Source organism: Psittacula echo (assembly GCF_963264785.1).
Source record: "Psittacula echo genome assembly, chromosome: 1".
NCBI lineage: Eukaryota > Metazoa > Chordata > Aves > Psittaciformes > Psittacidae > Psittacula > Psittacula echo.
In genome coordinates this window covers 14261536-14287307 of record NC_137735.1, presented here as the reverse complement: position 1 = coordinate 14287307, position 25772 = coordinate 14261536, and the positions used below count along the sequence as shown (strand labels likewise).

Sequence of the window (25772 nt, the reverse complement as noted above, 5' to 3'; positions counted from 1 at the left end):
TATAGTTAACATACAGCATTAATGAAGACAACAGTAGCTGTTCAAATATATTGGACCTGGAAATTCTGAATGTATTCTGTTGTTCAACCAAAAAATACTTAGGATTGAGCCCATAATTCCCATCCTAGAAGGTCTTCATTTTGGGGCGTAATCCTTCTTTATAACAAGAGCTACTTTGAGGGTGTTTCCTTTCCACCTGGAATGAACCTGTACCCAGGAGCAGCTCTATTCTTAAGTCAGGGCATGACCTTACAACGTAAAAGCTTTTACTTGTCAATATTTAATTGAACATTTACTAAATGGTAGGTAGATGCTAGGCTAACTTCACTGGAAATAACTTGGCCAAGATTTAACTAGCTTTAATCTACATGGAAGGTAATGTTGGAAATAACCCTAACATAATGATGACATTAAATTCATGGCCCATAAGATTTTTTCTAAATGATGACATCCCAGACTTGCATGTGTAAATGAGAGAAAATGGTTAAAGCAACACTAATGGGCCAGCACAGCAAAGGTTCATTATTAACCACTTTTTCTTGCAAAGAACTGTGAAATGCTCTGCAGTAGCTGATCCAAGGCACTGTTACATAGCAATCAGTAAAAAATCATTTTTAAACATTCATAATTATTGTTCTGCTTCCCCATGTTAGATGTGTTTGTACTGATGCCTATGGATTGGGAATTTTCTGGGTTTTAAACATAAAAGATTACTAAAAACAATGGTCAGTACCCTGGCTTTTCTCTCAAAACTGTGGTTTTAGCAGTGCAAGAACGTGATACATTTCCATCAAGGACATGACACCATAAAAGACAACAAATTCCAGTTTTGGGGGTTTGACTAAGTGAGAAGGTAGTTGTTCTATCTTTTGCCAGAAAAGTATTTCTGTACATGCTTAATTTTCCTATGGAATTAGGTTTAAAACTTAACTGTATACTACTACTTTGCCAGATCAGGTTATTTTTATATGCAACTAAAATGTAAGCATCGGTTTGGTTTACCAGTTTGAGACTGCATTTCCAAAGAGACCTATCTGCATAGAAACCAACTACATCTTTACATGGGAATGAGCATTCACATGTATAGTTACAGACATTGTATACCTTCTGGCTATCACATTTACTTCAGCATTTTTGTTTCAAACTTCCTAAAAATGAAAAAGTTCATCTTAAACCAGAAATTAAAATTTCACAAACTGCTGCCTGAATATTCAGTTTGTGAGATTTTAACTTCATCTTGTTTGTAAGGATTCTTTCTATTTTTTTCTGTTCTGTTTATAATTTCTATTAAAAAACCCCATTAGAATCTTTCTTGTGTAATATCTAACAAAGTAGTTCTTGTTTTTTATATCCTATTTCTCAGCCATGTTCTGTTTAGTATTTAAACTAACACTGATAGGAGTTCCTCTCTATGGCACAAAGCCACAAGAGCAGACAAGGTAAATCTTTTTATGAACTATTGTGGGTTTTCCTGCTGTACAGTGTATTTTGTCCCAGCCTTTCAAACTCTTGCCAAGTGGTGACTACTGACAAGTCAATGACAACATCCTTGATGTCTTCCAGGCTTGCTTGTATGTTTTCCTTTTAAATGAGTAGAACTATTGTTCAGTTGCCTTATTCCTCTGCATCCCATCTCTCTTCTGATGGAGTCAACAGAAGGATGCTTACTTTCATAAGTGTGAAAATTTATACATTCCAACAGAATAGTGGGGTTTGGTTTAGAGAAAAAGTATGCAGATGTGTTAGGTTCATGGCCATATCTGAATACCACACAATCACTAAGCTGTTTACAGCACATGGAATGCTGTGGGTGTTCCTCCACCTGGTCACTAATAATGGGGTAAAAGTATATAAATGTGAGTCCTAGCCTTAGGCACTTGCATTTCAAATGTCTAGTGATTCAAATGTGGGAAGCAAAGCTTTTTCACATATTGTGCTGGCTGAAACAAAGACCTTCTGTATAGTATAGCAGCCATACAAGGCAGTTTGTTTTCTATTGGTTAGGAAAGACTTATTGCATGAATTCCAGCTGAAGCGTCATGCTATCTTTGCTTTTACTGTTAATTATTTATTCCTTCTGAAAAAGTATAAAAGAGTTAAAGCTGGCTTTGAACTTAGTTCAGTGATATAACTGTCTCTGTTTCAGAGAAGAAGCCTGCTGTAGCAGCCTTGAAGACAGCTGCTCTGAACTGCACTGAACTTCAGAAATCACTGGGAGCGAAGAATACTTTGGATAAGTGGTGAGTAACAACTTGAAGTTGGACTTGATACTTTGGAGCAGCTTCTCAAATCTGGCAATGTTCTCAATGGTTCAACTCAGGGAGGGTGGAATAAATTTATCTTGGTATAAACAAATTCTGTGAAACTCGTAAATAAATAATTTCCTTTGCTAGTCAGGTACTCAGCTTCTGTACCAGCAGTCATTAAGTCTGAAATCTCTGTCTTCCTCTACCGGTTAATAGATTTCTTTGGAAAAGAGCTTTACATTTCTTCCAATTTATATTAAAACCCCCAAACCAAAAAGGTGCTTCATTCTTAAATAGAAATTCAACCTTTTGCCTTCTCAGTATGAGAGATCAGATTGTGGCTTGCATGGAATATTGAAATCCAGATACAATAATTCATCATCTTGTAAAGACACTTTAGAACTGATACTACAGATATAGGACAAAAGAAGCATACACATTTTTTTAACACTATGTCAACTGCTGAGTTAATAGAATAGGTATTTCTGGAAGCTGGGGTATCTACAGTATTTGAGATTAACTCTTGCCAAATAGGTCAGTAGCATAGGAATGTTCTGTGCCAAATTAAAGACATGACACACCTGACTCCAGCAATGGTATTTTAATATTGGGACTGTTTGATATTTTCTATAAACAGTACAAGAGGCATTGTCTTGTATGGTCTCATTTGCACCAGAATAGGTCTCTCTTAACAAAACTACTTAAGAATAAAATAATACTTTCATTTCTTAATGGAGTTCCATTATTTTAACCAGATAGCTATGTCACTTAGCAGTATCTAATACATTGTTCCTGATTTGGGGAACACAGAAATTTGAAACATGCTCTTCACATTGGATGCTCTAATTAATCAATCTTTAAATTAATCAATGGTGGGTTTTCTTTGTGTGAGTATGTATGAGTGATTTACAGTACAAGGGAGAGGAGTGCATTCATTGAAGTACACACCATATACCAGTGACAGAAGCATCTAGCTTTAAGCAGAGGGAAGTCCTCAGCTTAAGTCTGTTACATTACATCTTATTAGATGTCAGTCTGCCGTGGCCTAATAGGACTTACTGAATCTGTCTGGGTTATTTTTACATGTTTTCATGTTTTCCAAAGCTTTGTGATTCCCACCCTACTGCTGTGTTGTCTCTCTTAGTGTTTCTCTTTCCCATTTTTAGAAGAAACCAAACTATTCTATGCTACACGTGAGAAAGGTTTGCTCTGAGGAGGCCAAAGTCCTTTCCATCTCTGAGAGGGATGCTGCTGATTTATAATTACAAGTGAATTTTGTCATCTGGAGGCTGTTCTTTTGATTTCCACGTTTTCTCTGTCCATAGTGCAGTGCTGACACAGACATTATAGGCTGAGAAAGTTGGGGCTGTTCAGCCTGGAGAAGAGAAGGCTGCGTGGGCATCTCATAGCAGCCTTCCAGTATCTGAAGGGGACCTATAAGGATGTTGGAGAGGGACTCTTCATTAGGAACTGTAGTGATAGGGCAAGGGGTAGTGGATTCAAACTTAAACAGAGGAAATTTAGATTGGATATAAGGAAGAAGTTTTTTACTCTAAGGGTGGTGAGGCACTGGAATGGGTTGCCCAGGGAAGACGTGAATGCTCCATCCCTGGTGGTGTTCAAGGCCAGGTTGGCCAGAGCCTTGGGTGGCATGGTTAATATGAGGTGTCCCTGCCCATGGCAGGGTGGTTGGAACTAAATAATCTTAAGGTCCTTTCCAACCCTAACTATTCTATGATTCTATAATCTTTCTACAGAGGTAAAATATTTTGCACTTGTGAGACAAACATGACAGCCATGTATGCCCATCATGAGGAATTTGCATCAACAGAACCTTTTCTATTGCCAATAAACTGCCTTAAGCTTGCGTGTGATGTGCCTAGGGTGAAAAACCAGTGGCTTGGTGTAAGTCCAGGTCCATCTGAATGAGACAGCAAATAGGCCCTGACTGGCTACTGGCCAAAACAATGCTTTATGCCCAGACTGGATGACAGCAATAATTGATCTATTTCAGGTCTTATACTCTTGTTAGGTTGAGTTTTTTCTTAATAATTGTGGCTTATAACTCAGTTTTTCTGAGATGGTCAACTCCTTGATGATTTTGTAATATATCACAATAAATGTGTCTATTTAAAACTGAGTTCATCTGAAACTGCTTCCTTCACTCTTTTGTTTTTTGTGGTCATGACAGATTTCTAACAGCTTTTGTTTTTCCTGATTTACAGTCAGTTAATGAATGCTGAATGTTCAATGGAAGTTCAGAACCAAATCCAGATGATAGTAGGTTTATTCATACTTCTCTCAAATCAGTTTGCTGTGCCAGTCATGAGGCTTCTGCTCTGTGAACTGCTGAGCCATCCTTGCCAAGGCTAACAAATTGTAGGATTCAGTTGTATTGCATGTCCTACTAATGAACTCAACCTGTGCACAGCTATATAAACCACTGGATATGTCAGTGAGCAAACTGTAGCTCCGATAGTAATGCTGAAATGGAATAAATGAGCCTTTCCTGAGTTGTGGGCCACCTCCTGACTAACTGTATAAGCTAGGGAGCAGGCAGATCTAATCTTCCATGATAAAGAATGAATTGCAAATGAATATTTCTGGATCCACAACTTAAGTAACTTACCTGGTACTAGCAATATGAACTTCAGGAGGAAGGAATACACTTTCCTGCCCTACCTGTTGAAACTTTTCAGGAATGGCCACCAGCAGCAGCAGTGCAAATCTCAGACTTTCATTGCTGTAAGTGGAACGTCACTTCTTTATATTTTGTCAAACTGCAATCCGAAGATCAGGTTTCTGCTTGCTGTAGTCATGTCTCTCTTCCCTGTATACAAGTCGATATGACTGCAAAAATAACCTTGATGAATCTGTGCAGGATTTCAGTGATTTCTACTCACTCCCTGGTCCAGATTTCTTATTTTTGCATCACCTTGGATGTCTGTCCTGGACATGGTAACATTCCTTTTTCTACAGTCAAGTGGATATCTTCAAAGAGCTGTAAAATGAGGATTACCCAAAACATATGAGGGATAATTCAGTCTGAACACTTCCACAGATGGTGCACTTCTAGCAATTAAACTTCTCAGACACAACAGACATATCTTCAAAGTGTGTTAAAGATGGCTCGAAGTCCAAGACAAAGATTCAGCCATATAAAAAAATGAATGCAATGAGCGGAGGCAGACACCAGTTATCTTTGATAACGGCTTAGCTGTGAGGTTGAGTTATGTCTCTTTAGATGATAACAGTTTGTTTCTGACTGAGCCTGTGCTGTTTCAGTGCTATATTTCATATATTCTTCATCTTAAATTACAGTCTGAGAATGCTTTTTTCATACTCTGTCTTCATTAGTTTAATTTCTTACATTATCTATATATGAAATACAGTATAGCAGTGAGCAAGTCTGACAGTATTTTTGGTGTGCTTGTTAAATGTGGTACGGGACAAGTGAACTGATTGATGATGAGGTTAGCATCTCTCCTATAAAGTGAAATACCTTTGCTTTGGAAGTTCTTTTCGAATAGTAGTTTAGCAGGAATTGACTAAAGCCCTTTGCAGCAGAGGGCAAGGAGTTTTGCAAGTTTTTAGTATTGACTGCACTGAGAAGTAGAGAGGGAAGAAAGTAGTTTTTCTGGCTTTAGTGCTTACAAGATGCTGCCACATCTCCAGCTTCTCTTGCTGAAAAGCCCAGCCTAATTTCTTTAAACTGTCTGACACAATGGCCCCAGTATTGCCAGTGGCATACTTCTATCAGATAGAATTTCTTCTTAGAAAACCTTTGTGATGGCCTCAACACAATTTCCACTCCAATGTGCTGTTTCACTGAATTGACTGTTACAGCCCATGTATCATATTTTAATATCTTCTAGACTCTTGTCTACAAGACAACTTGCATTCAAGACTGCATCTGTCATTGCATAGTGACCAAGTAAGCAAAGATCTTAAAATGTGCTGTCATCTCAAGATGTTGAGATAGAAGAACCCAGTAATCCATATTCCAAAAGAAAAGAACAGACGGACAGACAGCCCAAGATCATACAGTGAAGCACAGTGTAAATAACAGATAATGCATCCTCTCTGAAATCCCAGAAATCAGTTTACTTTATTACTAAATGGTGATTAAAACATTCTTTAACATTATTAAAGCACATACAGTGTTGTTCTGGCAAGAATTTTCTTGATAGAGCAGTAAACAAATGGACCCCTCCTTTGCAAATGTCCTCAGGCAATGCCTCAGCTAATATAAGGTCTAATAATCATTAGAATCACACCACAACTTAATCCAAATTTGTGGGTCCTGGCTGCAACCCATAGCAATGTAGTTCCACCTGATTATCTGAACTTCTTTTGTAGTTGCAGCTGTTCTGCTGCTCTGATTCTAATTGAGACAGTGTGTCCACTGAAGGACCTGATACCGTTGCTTTTTTCCCTTCCTGCTTTAGTTGTTTGTATTAGCAACTACTGTACATGTGCTGCTCTCTGAGCAGGCTGCTTTAGCATCATGAGCATGTATATTTCAGTTGCTTTTAACCACATTCAGTTGGGTGCTGTTGCACCTTCTTGAATAAGGATCTGACTTTTGAAAGGAGTATCTAGACTTCTTTTTCAAATCCTTCCTGGGTCAGATTTATGATTTTATTAAAACCCCCACCTGCCTCAGCTGAACAATACCACAACTTTCCCTCTTTCTTTCCTCAGCTATTCCCTAACAAGGTAACAGAATGGAGAACAAACAGCAAAGCAATGGTGACACGAAAGAAAATAACGTGGTGAAGAAAAAACTGGTGAGTGAATTCCCCAAATCTTCTGTCAACACATTTCTTTGTTATCTGGGGAGTGGAGGCAGAAAGTAACTATTTGGAACCTATATAAATACTTGCAGGCATAGGCCAGTGTCCTAAACACAGGAATGCTGCTGTTCCCTTTTTGCCTTTGGTGCCTGGAATGCTGTCGGGCTTACTGTGAGACTGTACCACAGGACTCTCAGTTCTTCCTGTGTTATTCTTTATACACATCTGGTTTTGAACTAGCCAGGTTTAGGGGCTAGTTCAAAAGCGTTTAGGTAAAATATTGTGGGATTCCTTGACTTTAGGATAGGTTAAAACCTCTGGTTTTGGGGAGGGATTGTGTCACTGAAGACAGTGGTAATATTTTGGAAGAGAGTTTCTGTGCCTTCAGAAAGAAATCTTGGGAGGATGTATTCTGTGGAAAAAAAAAAAAAAAAAAAAAGCTTTGATTTAGTCTCTGACACATTTCTCATACAAGAACACGTAAAGCTGTGTATTTTCCCCATCTTTCCCCTTCTGCTCTGACACGTTAGAGAAGAGCAAAATAATGCTTCTTTCCATAGGAACATGGAGATTTGAGCAAGGAGAAGCTGACAGGATGCAAATTTGAGTGGTACAAAGAGTAGCACGTGTTTAGTTTCTGTAACTTACTAACAGCAATTGTAAAAGGTCAAAACATGTGAGTGCATTAAAGTGAGAAATTATGCACATATTAGTCACACCAGCCATATTATTTGTATTTGAGTATGAACTAAATTGTTTCAGCTATATGAAATGAAACTTAAATAAAACAGAGGTATCTGATTCATCTCAAAACACTCTGTGGATTTTAAAGGCTTGATTATCCTAACTTGACTCTTTTACTGCTTACGACCATTCAAAGACATTACAAATGATGTACAGATCATCTATGTATGCTGATGTTTCTTAATATATATGACAATTTTACATGTTAATGAATAGCATCTGGCTTTCTATTTAAACACCACTCGGTCTGATCTTTGCCAATGACTCTTCAAAGTTGCTTCATCATTAACTGCTTTCAAGCCTGCAGTGCTTTACAGCATTATATTCTCTGTGTCTTTGAGAGCTCTGAGCTATTTGTGAGAGGTATGTAGCATGTCAGAAATGGAAACAGCACAGAATTACACCAATATTAACAGCAGCCATCTGGGAATAGTTCCCAGATGCACTTAATACTCATCCCTTGCCAACTAGGAGGTGTAGTTTAAATCTTAGCAGATCAAAATCCCCATGTTTGCAAACAGGCACCTTCAAAACCAGTAGCTGAGAGCTTTTACCTTCCCGAGGTAGCATGCCTAATCTCCACCTGTTGCACAGCAGTAGTGCGAAGACCCAGATCCAAACCTCCCAAGGCTGTGGAAACATCCCTACGGCTTGTGGATAACGTCTTAATTAGCTACAAGTTTTGTGATATCTTCACTTTGAAGCCCCAGCAACACGAGAAAACTCTTCCCTTCCCGACTCCGGAGTCTTCTTACAGCAGGGCAACCCCGGTTTCCAGGCGGCACGGCTCCCCAGCTCCTGGGCCCCTCGGAGGGGCTGTGAGGGACCACCTAGCCGTGCCATTTCCCTGCCCAACCTGCGCTGCTGTGTAAATCCCTACTGAGGGAAGGGGCCTGCCGGGAAACCGCGCGCACGGCACTGGGCACGCACATTTGCTTAAGTTATGTGCGAGCCCGCAGATAAATGAGCCCGCGCTCCTTCATCCCCTCTCCCTGCCCGCAACCCTGGCTATGTCCCGCTCCCCTCCTTTAGCCGTGTACTCCCGCGGCCGGCGCTGCACACCCGGGCCGTGCTCCCCGGCCGCGGCGCGGCCGGAGCGCAACGCGCGCCCCTCCCGCGGCCGCGCCCCCGCTGCGCCCCGCGGAGATGCGCGGCCGTTGCGCACGTGCGGCGGCGGCGGCGGCATGGAGCGTGCGGCGGGGCCCGAGGCGGACACGCTGGTGGTGCGGGGAGAGGGGGTTGGCCTCCGCCGCGCAAGCAGGAGCGTAAGTAGCGCGGAGCGGCGCGGAGCCTCCCTTTGTTTCGGGAAGGAGCGCGGCTGTATAAGCCGAGGGCAACCGGCGGAGCGGGCAGCGGGGCGGGAGCGAGCCTGGCGGCGAGGGCGGGGAACTCGGCCTTGCGTTGCCCGCGCACTGGGGACGATCAACCGTGTTGGGGAGGGTTTCTCTCCTTTCGAAGCGTTGGTGGGGAGGAAGGAAGAGCCAGGCTGGTGCACGGTGGCCGTGGGAGCCGGAGTCACTCGCCGCTGCTCTCGGGAGAGCGGGGCAGAGCTCAGGTTGCACGGCGGCGCCGCCGAGCCCTTCCCCGCACGGAAAGTTGTTGGTGCCGGTGCAGGGGAGGCCGGCGGCGGGCAGAGCTAAAAATACCGCGGCGGCCGAGCAGGGACCCAGAGGACGGGCGGAGGGCAGCGCCGGGGCTAGCGTGCCCGGACGGGGCAGGCGGCTGGAGGAGGGAGCGGAGCGGGCGCAGGGGCTCCACCGCCCGCAGCTGCAGATCCTCGGGGCAAGGGCAGACCCTTGGGGAAAACGACGGAGTTTTCCTTCTTCGGCACCACCGTGTCCCTGGGCACACCTGCCAGCAGCGCCCAGCGGCCGCTTTCCGAGCTAGAAATTGCCTGTGTGCTGAGTGTTTCCCTAAAACTAAGGGATCCGGGTAAGGTGCTTCAATATCCAGCTTCCCAATGTCAAGAGAAAGTCTTAGCAATATCTGTTTAAGAATGTTAAAACTTCCTTATGTACGTGTGCAATGTTTACCACTGACAGTTGTGTTTAATCTGAGATGGGGGTTATAACTAGCTAGCTGAAGTACAGTATTCTAAACGGTGTTTTGAAAACTGAAATGCAACCTGTCACGCATCTAAAGAATAAAAAAGGGCAATTAGTAGCTACACGAGTGTTACACTGCATGCTGAACAACGACGGGAGCTGCGGAAAACATCTTCCAGAGCACTGTGCCCTGGGACCTGTGGTAACACCAAAACTATGGGCTTTCACAAATAAGCAGTTCTCAGGTATCTGGAGGTCTCTGCTGTGAACTGACAAGCAGCTCCCCTGACTGAGCCCTGATCGCTGCGGTGGCGGTCACACCTACCTGCCCTTGTGCTGACGGCAGAGACGTGTGAGCACACGGGTGGCGGTGAAGTTAAGGAACACCTATGAGGGAGGAGTGGTTGCCTTCTTGTTTCCTGGTCCACTGTAAAGCACATAAACGCTTTTCACCACCACCACCCTTTTCCTTTTGTTAACATTGCCACAGGGTTCATATTTTTCTTAAGCAACAGTTTGATTTCTTTTTGTCATTCTTGCTTCATTGTGCTTCCGTCTTTCATCTGGCACTGCTGAAATCTGAGCAAATATTTAAAATAGTGTATGAGGGGACAGGTCATGGAGAAGTTGAATTTCGTGTTCCAAGAACTGTAAAACTCTGAATTGAGTAAGTCCGAGGGTTTAGGCAGCAGGCTGTATACTTGGAAAATTCTTGGTAGTGAAGTAGGTTCTAAACCCGGCTATTTGCAACACTTGGAAATAAAATGGATGTGAGGTTTCTAATTTGGCAGCCCTTCAGTGATTTGTCCTGCATTATCTTTCACTTAGCCTCATGTGCGTATAATGTGCCTGCGCTGAAAGGTTTAAGCATTCACTGGAGTTTTTAATAAACACCAGGCTATATGATCCAAACAATTTTGCAGGATTTTTCTGATGGGTCTAACATAGCTGGAGTAGAGCCCTTCAGCAATATTGCATCAACCACATAGCACTTGCGAACTTCTGCTTATCACTTATGAACCCTCTGGGAGCATTCCTCCTCCAGGAATATTCTCCTCAGCATCCTTGGTTCGGCGTGGTAGCAATTTCTCCTAAGTGTGGGAATGCTTGTTCATAGTAGAGAAATAATGGATACCTAATATGAAGTGTTATCTCCAGAAGTAAATGAATCCTTATGTTAAAATTTCTACTTTTCGCCACCAAAATAACAGTGTGAAACTCTGTGTGTGTGTGTGTCAGGTTCATTTTAAGAAGCTGGCTAATAACAATAAGTTGTATTTGGCTTATGCATGAAGTCAGTGGGATTTCTTACACAAGGCTTTTCCTCGTGTACACTTCCTCCTAACCTGACTGGGAACAGGCTGGTTAATGAGCTGTGTAATCTCTTTAAAAGTTCTCACATGGTGTGGAGAAGTTCAAACCACTCAGCTGTCCCACAGAGCACATTTGGAGGCCTCAGGAGCAGCAGCTGCAGTGCATGGCAGACCCAGCATGTGCTGGGATGTACGCTACGGTCGCTGCCCTGGCGCCCGGGTATCTCATCCTTTCTTCACAGATCTCTGGTGACAGTGTGGGACATGTTAACAACCACTGTGTGTTCACTTACCCAGCTGTCTCTGTGAGACTGGCGGAGCTTGCTCCAGTTCATTGTCACTGTACATGTGCTGTGTGCTAGTGACACTAACCTACTTCATGCTCCAGATCTTCCAAAGTGGCCATACAGCTTTGTGCAGCTGACAAGTTGTATTGACTCATTAACCTGTTGTCTGCTGTAAGTGATATAACTAAAGCTGAGTTTAGTAGGCCTGCTTAAGCAAGTCTTTCTCCTTTTAAAAGGATTGAGGCTTCAGTGGGTGATGAGGCTGGGCATAAAATGTCAGTGAGCTGTGTCTGAAATTCTGAATTCTTAGCAGTCAGTTTGGTTTGATTTGGTTTTTAATTCAAATATGTTAAAAGCCATCTACTTCAGTGTATTCAGAAGTCAAGAAAGGTGATTTGTCTTCCCTAATCTACAAAATGACATTTACAATCAACCAGCCACCGTAACACAAACTTTAACATCTCTTGGGAATGGCAGTGATCACTTCTGCCACGCTTTGTAATCCAGCAGGAGAAGTGAGTGGCAGAAAGTTAATCCTGGAGAAGGTGGAAAGGACCCTTACATTCAAAATCTCTCAAATCAAAGCATTGATCAAATTGATTCTACCTTTCATTTAACAGCTGATGTGGAACAAGGAATTCTTGGCTAAAAACAGGATGAGAGGGATGGAGGGAGGAGACCTGAGAGGGGAGAGATGTCTGGGGAAAAAGAGCAAATGGCATCTTCGCTGGGGAGTGTAGGTGTGTGGCAGCAAATTACAGTTGGAAACTTGCATTTGGGTTACAAAACCTAGTTTGTGGGCAAAGTTTTAATTTTTTGGTCACAATTTCACTGATCCCTATACTCATGGGAGCGGAAGGCACACCATTTCACAGGTTTTCAGCTAAGTCAGGTCTACCCACAGGTAGGTGGTCTACCTGTTGCATCAAATATACGCTACTCCTTGCTTTGCTGTGTTAATAGTGTGTTTCCAGCAGTTTTCTTTACTGAGAATATTTTCCAGCATTTTCTTTTTTGGTGTGAGGGCTGACGAATGCTTGCAGCAAAACTCTGTGAGGCTGAAAGAAGTTCAAATGTTTGCTTACACCTCGGTAAATGTTAACTGAGATGCTGTCACTTAATATCTGCTGATCGTCCAATTGCAGCAAGGGGAAGTATTTCAGGTTGTAGTGTAAGGAGCGTCTAAAACCTGAGGTGTGTTGATTTAAAGTGTTGATTTAAAGTGTACTAACAGTGGCTGCATCTTTTCTCTGTTTTTCAGAATTGGTCTGTGAGTCTTATTGTAGCCTCTTTAACTGGTGCTTTTGGGTCGTCTTTTCTTTACGGTTACAATCTCTCGGTGGTGAACGCTCCTGCAGCGGTAAGTGACTGACAGAGCTGGAATTTAGTATCAGCAGAGGGCAGCCGTGCCCAGCTGGTGTGCGTTCATCAGCGCCCTGCTTCTACATCTCTCCTCATGTAGCAGAAGAGGTTGAATCTCACACAGTAACTGTGCTTTGCCTGAAAGCTTCTTTCTGCTGTCCATGAGGTTTTCACATAAGTTCAGTAGCTGACAGGAAACTAAATGCCGCTGTTGAGGTGAGCAGATTCATGTGATTTGTTTCTCATTCTTCCCAAGCCCAGACTAACCCTAAATCTTGCACACTTTTGAGGAATAAGGTGTTTTTAATAGTATTTCTTTCTGACTAGTGAGTATTTGGTAGCTCTGTGCACATGTTCAGCAACTTCACATCATTCAGCTCCGGAGGGTTGCACAGCATTTCATTTCTACAGTACTGATATTATAAATAATGCTTCTGGCTTCCTCTTAAATAAATGGGCCTCTTTGTCTGCATTTTGTGGTGATGCCTTATTTGATTCTGAATTCAAAACTGCTGTGTTAACCACTCATTTGCTGCAACATATGGAATAGATTTGATGAAGAGAGTACTATGAAATCAGCGTACAAAATTTGGGGGGGGGGGTGTTCATTTAAATACCGGTTATCACAAATAAAGATGGGAACATTTTGTTTTTACACTGGCTGTCTAGAGATGCTCTTAATTCAGCCAAGCATGTCAGTAAGCAGTTCAGTGGGGGTGCAAGCAATGCCGTTTTGAAAAAGTAGCTAGTAAATTTGGGAAACTAACTGTAGAAATCCCATTCAAAATAGTTCCTATCCAAAGTTAAGCTCCTTCTTTTATGGAAACCTCTTCTTAAAATGTATGGTTAGGTTTCCACCTGAACAGGTTGGTCACATTAAAAATGGATGCAATATTTATGCAAATAATGAAAGAAGATTTATTTAGTTTGCTTCATGTGGGTATTTTATTTGGTAAACTTATGACCCAAAGCACTGGGAAGAATCTCACCCTGTAGGCAGTTTTAATTGTCCTCTTCATAACTTCTTGGAATTTTCTTGAAGTTCCTGGTACTTTTTGTACTGATAACACAGGGTTGAACTAATGGAATATTTATTCTAGTGTGACATGTCTAGGCATCACTTCACCTTGCAGCCACCAGAAGATAAACACAGAATCCTAGTATCATAGAATGGTTTAGTTTGGAAGGGCTATTAAAGATCATCTAGTTCCAACCCAGTGCCATGGGCAGGGACACTTTCCACTAGACCAGGTTGCTCAAAGCTCTCTCCAGCCTGGCCTTGAACACTGTCAGGATGCATGAGCATCTTGCTGCAGACTGTTGGGTATCTTCTGCCCAATTCAGTACAATTCCTTTTGATGTCTGAAGTCTTCCAACTTTACTGTAGGACTGTATGGTGCTTTAAGACGTATTGAAAAAATGCTTGATAATGACTGTTGACAAAAGCATAGGATGTTTCCAGGATCCTGCAGCTGAACACATCAGCATGATGAATAAGCTGGAGTGGGGATTTCATTTAAGACTGAAGCATTGAAAAAGTGTTAGTAAATTCTTGTGTACAGTACCTTTTGGTGCTGCAAGTTGTGCCACCTCATCAGACTGCAGGGAAACACTGGAGCTCTCATCAGTGAGAGGTCATCTCGTAAGGTGGAGTCAGTCCAACTTCTTTCTTATTTTAAGGGGGGAATAAACTGTCCGTACTCAGAGCACAGATTGCTTTCCACTCAGTCACTTACTTTTCTGTGAGAAAGAGCAGTGGCCCATTGCAGGTGTGCTTCCCCCTGCACACAGCACTTGCCCACGCAAGAAACCCAGAATTAGAAGCCTCCATGGGCCTGTTCAAAGAGTTACCAGAGTTTATTAAAAACATATGAAAGCATTTGGCAATAGGAAGACAAATGCTTTAATTGTATACAAGTTGAAGCTGTCTTTTTCTGAGCTGAATTTCTACAACTCGTTTCATGGACTGATTGTGGCCAAGCTCTGAAGAAAAAAGATGTGCTTTGTGCTCTGTGCAGGAAGTGAAATCTCTGCTACTTACTGCCACACAGTGCTTGCCCACTTCCTGTGGGCAGCTGCAGCTCTGCATTCTTTTAAGAGCTGATACAGGGAAAGAGAGGCTATTGCAAATATGTGTGGCCTGCTGTGTCAGCCAGTACCATAGCTGTCATTGTGTGTGAGTGACCTTTGTAACTAAGGGTAAGACAAGGAAAATATTTCCATTATATTTAAAATACATCCCTTTTATATGTATATCCTTTATATTCCCCTCATATTTCCCACCATACCACTACTACTTAAATGAACTGAGGCAGGAGAATATGTGATATTGATATCAGTCAGCTCCTTTCCTTGTAGGTTTTGTGTCGCGGAAAGGACTCAGTCGGAGATCAATGTGATCAGACAAAGCCATTTATTCTAGAAAACTAACTCTTTATATACTATTTCTTAAAGTTGTTTTCACTAACTTGGCACATTGTGATTGGATACATATCTGTGAGGCCCTTAACAACTAACATATAATTGGTTAAGCACAGGTGTGAGAACCTGACCTTCAAAGTTTTCCAACAGTCCTCAATTTAACAACTCAGTAAATTCCAGCTCCTTCTTATCTTGCTGGGATTCTCACTCCCAGTGCCTCGCTCCCATCCTCCTTCATCTTTTGTTGTTCCTTAGTTCATGTCGACCTTCACGTAGGCACCTGCTGATCTGGGCACATAGCCGTTCTTTGCCAGAAAATCATCCACAGTTTTGGATAGGGACTAAAATTTTTGTCAGAAATGAAGTACAAACAAACAAGAAGTTACCCAAATCTAAATATAACCTATATATTGGTGTGGAAGAGATAAGACGTATTACTTGATATAATGGCAGATTAATTTGGCAGTTTATTGTGAGCTTATTCTAAATGGATCATGCACCAAATTGACTTTTTGTTCTGAATTGTGGGTTTTTCTGTCTGTTCATATAGAAACATATAAGATAGGATGGGAGAAATATCACTGTCCTCCTTTTAATTCAGGGCATAAGACACCCACTAGAAACTTGATAGAAGGAATACAGTAAGTGGCATGTCCTACCTCCACCTTTTTTAGGTACTTTGCATGTGGAGAAGTGGTGTTTCAAACTGAATAAAGTCCTCACATTGAATAGTCTGCGTGTCCAAGGCTGGAATACCTGAAGTCTGAAATTCCTCATTTGAACAAGGAAAACATGGTGTTAGGCTGATGCTGCTGAGTCCTACCCCAGGATAATTTAGTACTACCTGTGAGATGCTGGAGGAGACCTGAGAAGAAACTGGGGAAAAGTGCCAAGATTACACTTTGTGGTACTACAGATCTTGTTGAGGAGTAGTAACATAGATGGGTGAGAGTGTTACACAAGGGTGGTGCGCCCTTCTGCAGTAGTGTCCACCTGCAACTGCATCCTTCCCAGAGCATCAGACACCACAGTGACCTCAGAGCTTTGCTTGATTTCAAAATGGAAGGAGCATAAATATGAAAAGGCTTGACTAAAGAGGAAGTAAATAGGAGATGTCTCTGCAGGTGATACATGTTATACTGGAGCTATGGCATCCTTACCTGTTAGAAAAATGAATAAAATTTGCTGTAATTAAATATCAGGGAAGGGAAGCTGTTAAAAGGCATTCTTCAAAAACCTGCAGTTTTCCACATGTCAGGAGGGCAGAAAAAAGAATATAAACTTTGGGACATTGAAGGCTAAAAAAGTGAGCTGGCCCTGGAGTTTGGGTACTTTGAGAAGGCACAAAAAATGTCCAGACAAAAGGCTTTGTGATATAAGGCTGGTAGGAGGAAGCTAAAAAAGGCTGTTCAGAAAAGACAAGGATAGGACAAGAAACCTGAATTTATGTTTTGAACTGGAAAAGTTTGGGCAGGTCCCACACTGGAACCTTCTTTATAGGGGATATATTGGAGATAAATTAGTGGTAATAATTACTGGAATCAAATTAGTGCTAATTTTGTGTCAGGTTGCCAAAATAGCTTAACATCTGTTCAAGACAGAACAATAACTCAAAATATAGGCTTCATATCATAGTTCAGCTTATTTTTAGATAGCCTCGGTAACAGAGAGACTGAGAGGGTTACTGTGTCTTTAAGAAAAGTTTAGTTTTTAGAGGTAAAATTTGGAATATGTATGCCAAGAATTAATAATTTGTACCTGACAAACCAGCAGAAACTGTAGTAGAAAAATGAGAATCCGGGGAAGAGCTGGAATGGCCTTTGCAGAAGAAAACTGCGACTCAGACATATGTCAGAGTTCTCCAGGGATTCAAGAGGCACTTGGACTTTCTAAAGATACGGTGGAAGGACCCATGTGGAGGGCTGTTAAGGAAATTAAGCTGCCATGGGTGAAAAGGGTAGGTCTTGATACCTAAAGAGCTACAAGATAGGTCTTAGGTTTTAAGTTCTGAAGAGTGCCAGCTTGTCTGGCAGATAGATTCATATCAGTCTGATTTCATGTTTGATACATCTTTCATTACTGAAAATAAATTGCTTACCTTGTTTAGCAACCTGAACTTTGTTCAAAAAGCAGCTTATGTAAACTTGAAGAGAGGATATAACCTACTTAGAAAAATGATTTGGGATTCCTAATTTTAATGGTGCCATGCAACTAGCTCTTTTTGACTGATACTGTAGGCTATCAAACCAACCGCTGTCAGCTCTTGCCTTCTTCCTCTAGCAGTTATTTGTCTTGGCTGTAAACTCTTTAGTAGAAAAAGCTCATCTTTCATTGCTTGGCTTAGTAGGTCCTCGATTTTTGTGTGGCTGCCAGATGTGGGAGTGTCATAAATACAATGCAAAGTGGAAACAGCCTCTCTTCTTCCACAATCCATTCAAGCTAATGGTTTTGAATTCACTCCCTCTTTTTGTCCTAGTGTTGTGCTGAAGAATTTGTAGAATCACTCACTTCCGCAATACTGGCCCTTTGTCAAAAATAGACAAGTGAAAAGCACTTAGTTTTGAGCAAATCTGAGACCTTAAGGTCCTTTCCAACCCTAACTATTCCATGATTCTATGATTCTCTCTGCATTCTGGGATGGAAATACAAAACAGAGATGATAAATGCTCTTTCATGGTGAGCACAGTGCAGGGTTTTGCCGAAAGGATTACTAATTCAATAACTTTTAAAGCATCTTTAGAAATTTTCAAGGGACTTTCTAAGTTACATGTGAACTTCCGCCTGCTCCCTAAACCTATCAGCATAGGGGTTTTGGTGCTGTGTTCTGTGAGGCAAGCCAAACTCTTCTCCCAACACCAGTCATGTTGCTGTCTGGGCATCACCTTGCAGGAATTGGTTGTAACTCTTTTCCTTTTCATTACCTTTGCATTTCTGTCAATTCACTAACTTCAAGACATTTTTCCTCTGCTTGCTGCTGAAGCCTGCCTTGCCTGCCATCCTTTTCCTCTTTAGTTCCAAGTTTGTGGCATTACATACAGATCCATGGTAAAGCAGTAAGACTCTTTACTTTTAGTGTGATTATTCATGATCTTTGACTAACAGTAGGTAGGTTTTAAGAATTTTTTGCACGTTCTGCCTCTTTTAAAGTCATGGCAAATGGTAGGCAGTACAGTTTTCCTTGGCTTGTCCAAAAGTCTGTTGCACTAGAATGCGATATGTCACCTGGCTGAGGTTAAGAGTGTGTAAGTGAGCAGTGAGGGGAGCTCAGCTGATGTGCAGTACCTTGTCCCGCGTGAGGGGTATGATTTTGTGGAGTCACTCCTTGAAGATATTCAGAAACCTCCAGCCATGGTCCTAGGCATGCAGCTTTAGGTGGCTCTGCTTCAGCAGAAAGGTTAGATAAGACGGCCTCTAGAGGTCTTTCCATCCTCAACCATTCTGTAATTGTGTCTGAGTCCTCAGGCCCAGCTCTGGCTGAAATGTTTATATATATGTACACAGGAAAGCTAAAACAGTTGTTAGTGTTGTCCCAACAATCTAAATGCATCATCATACGAATTTTTCTTTTATAAGCTTCTTCTACATTGATAGCTACCTGTGTTTTTATCCCCCTCTTCCATATGACCAATTGCATCTAAAAGTGAGGCGCCAGTTTTTGGAGGAGATAAATAGAAGAGCAAGGGCAATTCCTACAATTAAGCTACTGGTTGTTTTTTGTTTTTTCTTTTTAATTACTTAACTGAGAGAAACAGAATAAAAACATATGTTCTTAAAATGTATATTTTTACATGTATCCTTATGTATTTTTTTCAGTTTATCAAGAAGTTTTACAATGAAACTTGGGAAAGAAGATATGGCTTCTCAGTGGATGAAAGCACACTGACTCTCCTCTGGTCCATAACTGTTTCTATTTTTGCCATTGGTGGCCTTGTGGGTGCCATTATTGTTACCCCAATTGTGAAGTTCTTTGGACGGTAAGTGCGTTGGAAAACTTGTATTTTCTAAACCAATTTCTCATTTAGTCTTTCTGGAAGGCTTTACTTTTCTTTATAAAAACCCTCTTCAGCAGGATGCAAATTTAAACATCTTCAAATTATGAAAGCTCTTTGCTAAAGAGTTCCAAATTTCCCAGAGTAAAATTAGTATCTTTCTCTGTGGCCTTCCTGTGCATCATTTGAGAAGCCATTTGCTATGAACAGGCAGTGGGTTGAGATGTCAAGGAGGTTGCATTGTCAACAGTGCAAAAGGAAAATGCCATAAAATAGGAAAAATTTCACACAGGATCAGCAGATTCTGGTTTCACAAGTCTGCTGAGAATCTTTTTGTGCACAAATAAAGCTGTCAACACATCTCATTTGCTTCTCAACAACATTTGAAGAACTAAATTAGGATAAAGTTTGTGTTTGGTCTTCCCAAAGCCTGGGATTACCTTCTCTGTTCTATGCAATGCACTATTTGACCAAGTCTTGACCATAGGGAACATGAGTACTTTAGCAATTTTTCTACTAGTGTGTGTTTGTATTTTTTGCTGCAGGTACTGACAAGATATTTCTGACATTTCTTTTTTGTTGTTGTTGTTTCATACGATCTTCCAAAGAGAATTTAAGAGTTGCATTTTGGGGGGTTTTGGTTGGTTGGTTGGGTTTTTTTTGTTTGTCTTCAAAAAGCCATTATAACATCCATCTTAACTGCTCATTTGGCTATTCCTTGATTGAATTCTGTATAATTTGATAATTTTTGCTCAGTTAAATCACTGGAGAAGGTCATCACGGAGGCTTAAATATAAGTATTGACCTCCACTATTCTTACTTTTCTGTTCGACATTTTGAATATTTCCATCATTTTCAATTGTACTCTACTAGGCCTGTTTGGCATTCTCCCAACTATTCCATATCTGGCATTCTCCCAACTATTCCATATCCCATTTTTCACCTCAGACAGTATATTTTTCAGGTTCTTCCATTTCATACTTACAGTAAGTCAGTATTCTCTGCTCCGTAAATCTGTTACCCACTTTTCATTTATTCTGCCCCTTCACCTCATAATTTGATTTTCAAATCTTAAATATTTTTCATAGTCACATTATTATATTTAGACTTGCAATTTCTTCTGCTAAACCATCAATTTGCCGTTTACACACTTCTTAAATATACGAAACTATGCCTGACTCAGACTGATTAATTCCCATAATTGTCACTGAGTCTTTATTAAAAAGTGAAGTAAAAAATGGCTTCATAGAAGGCTTGAATTTTTGGTGAAGAGTAGAATAGCGTTATGTGCACGTTTGTTAAAGTAAGTGGTGGCTGATCTCAGTCATATATATACCACTTTGATTGGAGCAGGTCATATTTCTAGGGCAGAGCTCTAAATCTTGCAGACTCTGCCTTTGTTTTTTATGTTTATCTCTGTTAAACCACGAAAACACCTCTCTTATGGATGTGCTGTATGAGTACTTGATCAGACATGGGAAGAGATTGTGTCTCAGGGACACTGGATAAAGGATGCTTATTGAAGTATGGTTCTTGAGTTTGATGTTCACAGCACAGTGTGTTCATCCGGTCCAGGAAACCAGACTGACATATTGGTACCGTAATTGAGGAGCACATTATGAAATGTTGACAGAACAATAAAATATTTTACCATTAAATTGTTCAGGTGTAGGTTGCTGGCTTGTGTGTATGATGAAGCTGATCTCAATTTACACTGACACAGAATAATGAACTAAGTGGGATCAAAAGCGTTAGTCAGAAATAATGGATGACTTTAAAAAGAGCACTCTTGAATTACGTTGCTGTAAGGTTAATAACTTAATTTCCAAATTACTGTATTCCTAACCACTACTTCAAGAGAGATGCAATTTTTTCAAAGAGAACTTTCATCCACATAAGTCCCGTGTTCAGATGTGTCTTTTACACTTCATAATTTAAATTCTTTTCTTCTACCAAAGAGCAACTGCTGTTGCGTATCCTGAACATCCAGAGCATTATATACAATGAATTGCTTAGGCCATTGCTAGGGAGGCATTTGTAGGAGAAAGACAAGGCCTTCCCTCAAGCACAGTGAACCATTTTGAGTATGAAGCAATTAAGGGAATCTATCTGTATTATTTTAGTAATGTTGTCACTTCGTTATTCTGAATTCATCTACTTGTAGTATTTAATCTGTTACTGGATTTTATTTACACACCTAGTTTAAAGAACACACAGCTTTTTATTTGAATGCATAGTTTCCTTACTATACTTTTTGTTTAAGGACTCATATTTGCTCCCAAGTGGGGCTTCTAAAATTCTTTCTTCTTATTGAATTTTGAGACATCAATGCATTTCTGATGAAACTTTAATTCTGTCATTTTCCTATTTGTGAGTTTTAGACAAAAAGTTTATTAATTCAAATCCATGATTAAAGATATTTTAGCCGTGGAGGCCACACAGTCACTAGGATTCTGTTCTGGCTTCCTGAACTGTCTAATATAACGAGAGCAAATGACAACCTTGAAAATCTTTAAAGCTTATCTCTATTTGTGTCTAGTTGACAGATGAACTCTGTGTTTCAGCTGGGATGCTTATAGAAACTGACTTCTACTGAGCAAATGGTTCTTCTCTTAGGACTAGTTCATTCTCAGGTTGGGGGATTTACCTTAGTTTACTGCCAGTGAGCATGAATACTTAATTACTGATCTGGTACTGGGAAACAAGACACCTTTCCTTCCACTTTCACAGGCTGAACGTCACTGCAGCCTCCTCTCCTCCTTCTTGGTACCATGGCAGGTCATACTCAGTCTCTTTAGTGAGGGAACTGGCAGTGCAGGGGGTGGGGGTCAGTGTGCAGCAACTTCTCTTTGCCACTCCTTGCTTTTCATTTTCCTCCTATGCTCCAGCATGGGTCCTCCATGGGCCACAGTCCCTCTGGGGATGTGCGTGATCTATCTTGGAGCACCTTCTCCCCTACTGACCTTGTTACTCACTCGTTCCATCTCCTCACAGAAGCCATCCCTGCATCCCTTCACTTCCAAAACCTTGCCACAGGTGCCCAGCACAGTGTTTTCATTACCAAAAATTTTCATGCATTGTACAATAACACTCTAAACAGTGTGTTACTTTCTTCTTGTCATTGTTATTCAATGTGGCAAATACAAAACCTTTTGGTTTAATTTTTTTTAGTTAGGCTGTGCTCTTCTCTTCTTTGCTGTATAGCATAAGGGGTCACTGGCCAACTTTTTCTAAAAAGATATATATTTTGGAGTTTTTGTTTAAATTAAAGAGGAAAATATATCTTCAGATTAATGTATAGCAATTTTTGTGCTATATGAATGAATATTTTGTTTCTATTTTTAGCATTTTTTATATCACTTTAACCCTCTCAAATTATCTATTTGAAAAATCTGTTTAAAATGGTAAAATCATCATTCTTGACATCTACATTTTATAAACATATACTTTAAATGAGCTGTATCTTATTTTTTAATTCTCAAACTGTGCTACTCATTCAGTGTTCAAAAGTCATAAGAAACCAGGAAAAGTAATTAGAAATAAAAGTATTAAAAATATCTCCTATGAAAAAATGTATTAATCTGCTGTATGAAGTTGAGTGAGTGGTTCAGCGGTGGGATATTTCTAGTTGGTACCTATGTGTTGAACTGGAGAAGAATGAGGACTGATGGGTCAGTTTCTTGTCTGTATTGGTAAAGGAAAGGGTTGACAGCCTTTCTGGTTGCTCCTTTTGCATAGGAATTACAACATATAGAGACTGAAAATCCACTGAGAATGCTTAGGAGTTTAATACCACTTCAGTTTTTTAATAAAATTAGTGTATTGTGCCTGTGTAACTTACTATCAAAGTTAATGGATTCCTCATAATTTACATCATCAGTGATGTTTATCTCGAGGTAAATTGGTTTTTAAATCAGTTACTTCTTTCATATGTTGCTGTGAGTGGGACTGGAAGCTTCAGTACTGAGTTTTACCTCTAGAGCCAAAACAAGATTGTGCTTAATTATGTGACTACAAAACCTAATGGAAATAGAGCTCTATTGCTTTACCGTATATAGACAAGTGAGGTGACTCACAGATGGAAAACATAAGTTATAATCATTCTCTTGCCACGTAATTGGGAAAATCATGGTGTTTTCTCCTGTGCTAGATCAATGCAAAGAGCAATCTCATTGTGATGTGCTGTACAGAGGCCACCACATCTCCAGCAGATATCCCCGGGGCTTTGCCTGAGAATCATAAGAAACTTTTCAGTTGCTCAAAAGGTTGAACCTGGTGATAATGTCTTCTCCAGCCACTCACCTGCAGGCTGTACTTCAGCAAAAAGCCACTTAAAACCATATTTCTGGAGATATGAACACAGTAGCAGTGATTCTCTGAGTTCTTGGTGGATTTTCTACTTAAATCTTTCAATAGAGAATCATTGAAGCAGAGCTGTTGATCTTACATCTTTAACCACTGTTCCTCCATGTGTTCATGAAATGAGACCTTGGACGCTGGTGTTTGAATCTGACTGTCAAAGGCCCATGAAATCCTACATGTAATATCTTTTGTGAAGCATATATATGTGAAATACGTATACATCTTGGGTGACATGGTTTAGTGGGAGGTGTTCCTACCCATGGCAGGGGGGTTGGAACTTGATGACCGGTCCTTTCCAACCCAAACTATTCTATGATTCTGAGTATTTCCTCTGCAGAAGTTGACTTATGAGTCACTTTTGAATTGAGTCCCTCAAACTTGAGCAGAAAGTTCTGAGAGATGAAAACTATAAGAAATACAGCTGTTGGTATAGAGCAAATGAGAAATTGATACATTTTTGAAATGTTTAAAACACATTTTTGCTGTTTTTTTTGACAAAGTAGTAATTTTCAATAAAGAATATTTATTTTATTTGAAAGAAGTATTTTTTTTCAGGTTTTGACTGTTGCAGAATGAAATAATTTAAAAATTGGGGAAAAAATGTAAATCTATATTTTGATTAATTTCAACAATTTTTGGAAAAGGGTTGATTTCTGTGACTCATGTGAGCCCAAGTGTTTTTTCTAACTGTACAAGTAGTAATTTTCCTCAATGTATGTTTTAATATTGTGGATTTAAGGATGAATTATAATGACATAAATATGTCAGAGTTGGGAAGTTCTCAAAATGGCAAAAATTGTATGTAGCATAAAAACACCTGTGGTTATATCAGCTTATTGTATTTGAAGTGTATTCTCTGGTTCCTACATACATACATTTACCCAGAGTACACTTGTTTATATTCATGTACGGAGATTTGAGCATGACGCTTGAGTTCTTAGGATGTGTAGGATGGGTAATTGCTGAGCCTTTGCTGTACATATCTACATAAAATATCTATTTCTTTTAGGAAATGTACGTTGCTGTTCAATAATGTGTTTGCAGTGACAGCCGCATTGTTGATGTCCCTCTCCTTGCTGGCAGGGTCATTTGAAATGCTCATACTGGGCCGTGTTATAATGGGAGTTGATGCAGGTAAGCTTTTATCACTCTAAGCGTGTCTGAAATGCTTGCACCGTGCATAGTCTTTCTCTTCTCCCCCAGTTAGATCTTTCTTTACATTAAAGGGGCATTTCATAGACTAGCCACACTGATTTCACTGACAAACAGCAGCCAATGGATTCTAATGCTGTCCACCCTTGTTCTCCTCCAGCCGTGGTAGAGCATATTTGTCTTCGTGCCATGAAAATTCTTTGGCTAGGAGTGTGTAGTCTCTTTTTTAATACTGCTTGCTGCTTTGTGTTTAGAAGTCATTGGATCCCTTGCTAATATCAGTAGGATTAAGTGGAAGGTTTGTTACATCATTTGCACTTAGCAATGTGGCCTTCCTGTGCATGCACTGCTCCATCAGAATAGTCTTGCAGCTAGCAGTAGGGTCTCAGCAACCTCACAGTTTGCTAGATGGTGAGAAATATTTACCTAATGTGGCGACAATCTTGATGAATTGAAATTATTTTACACTCTCAGTGTAATTATGTGATTCTAAACAATGCCAAGTACTTTGGGTTCTGCATCACCAAGCCCCCTTTCCAGCAAGCTTCGTCTGTGTTGTTAGTAAACTTAAACTATGGTAGTTTGAAAGTGGATGTATCTGTCACTTGCAATGTGAAGTTCATGGATAATTTTGGTGCTGAGTGATAACTTTTGTCTCATATTACCACCAAAGAACCAAACTTCTGGAGCTGTGTGAACATTATCAGTGTACTAGCAAGGGTCATGCACTTGTTTTCTCCAGGCTTTGAGCAGCATTCTCATCCTTATTTTATACCTGCTATTAAGAATTCGTTGCAGTTGCAAGCCTGTATTGAGAGGAACATCTGCTAATACTATTTTCAGTAAAAATACTTCATCTGACAGTGTCAGCTCTCTCTGCCTGACACGATGTTTTTATTTTCCTTACCTACACCAGCGCTAGAGTGCTTTTGCTTGCTTTTGGATGAGCAAATTTAAAACATAAAATCCATTCTGCTGGTGGTTCTCATCTCTAAGTAACCTTTGGTGCTTCTCATCAAATAGAAGCCTACGCACAACACTGCAGATCTGTAACA

At 40.5% G+C, this 25772-nt stretch overlaps 1 protein-coding gene across 2 annotated transcripts in view; it reads left to right on the top strand.

Annotated features, from left to right (window-relative positions):
• Positions 1–6973: 6973 nt before the first annotated feature.
• SLC2A9 (solute carrier family 2 member 9) overlaps positions 6974–25772 on the top strand; it is a gene marked incomplete at both ends in the record, with an annotated part of 99492 nt that continues 80693 nt past the window's right edge. The window contains 4 exons of one of the 2 annotated variants that reach the window (XM_080639298.1): positions 6974–7036; positions 12693–12791; positions 19028–19188; positions 24575–24699. In XM_080639298.1, coding sequence (XP_080495424.1) covers positions 6974–7036; positions 12693–12791; positions 19028–19188; positions 24575–24699 — 448 coding nt within the window. Of the gene's footprint in view, positions 7037–8970; positions 9052–12692; positions 12792–19027; positions 19189–24574; positions 24700–25772 lie in introns of those variants that run through there. The other variant, XM_080639297.1, reaches the window with a different exon arrangement.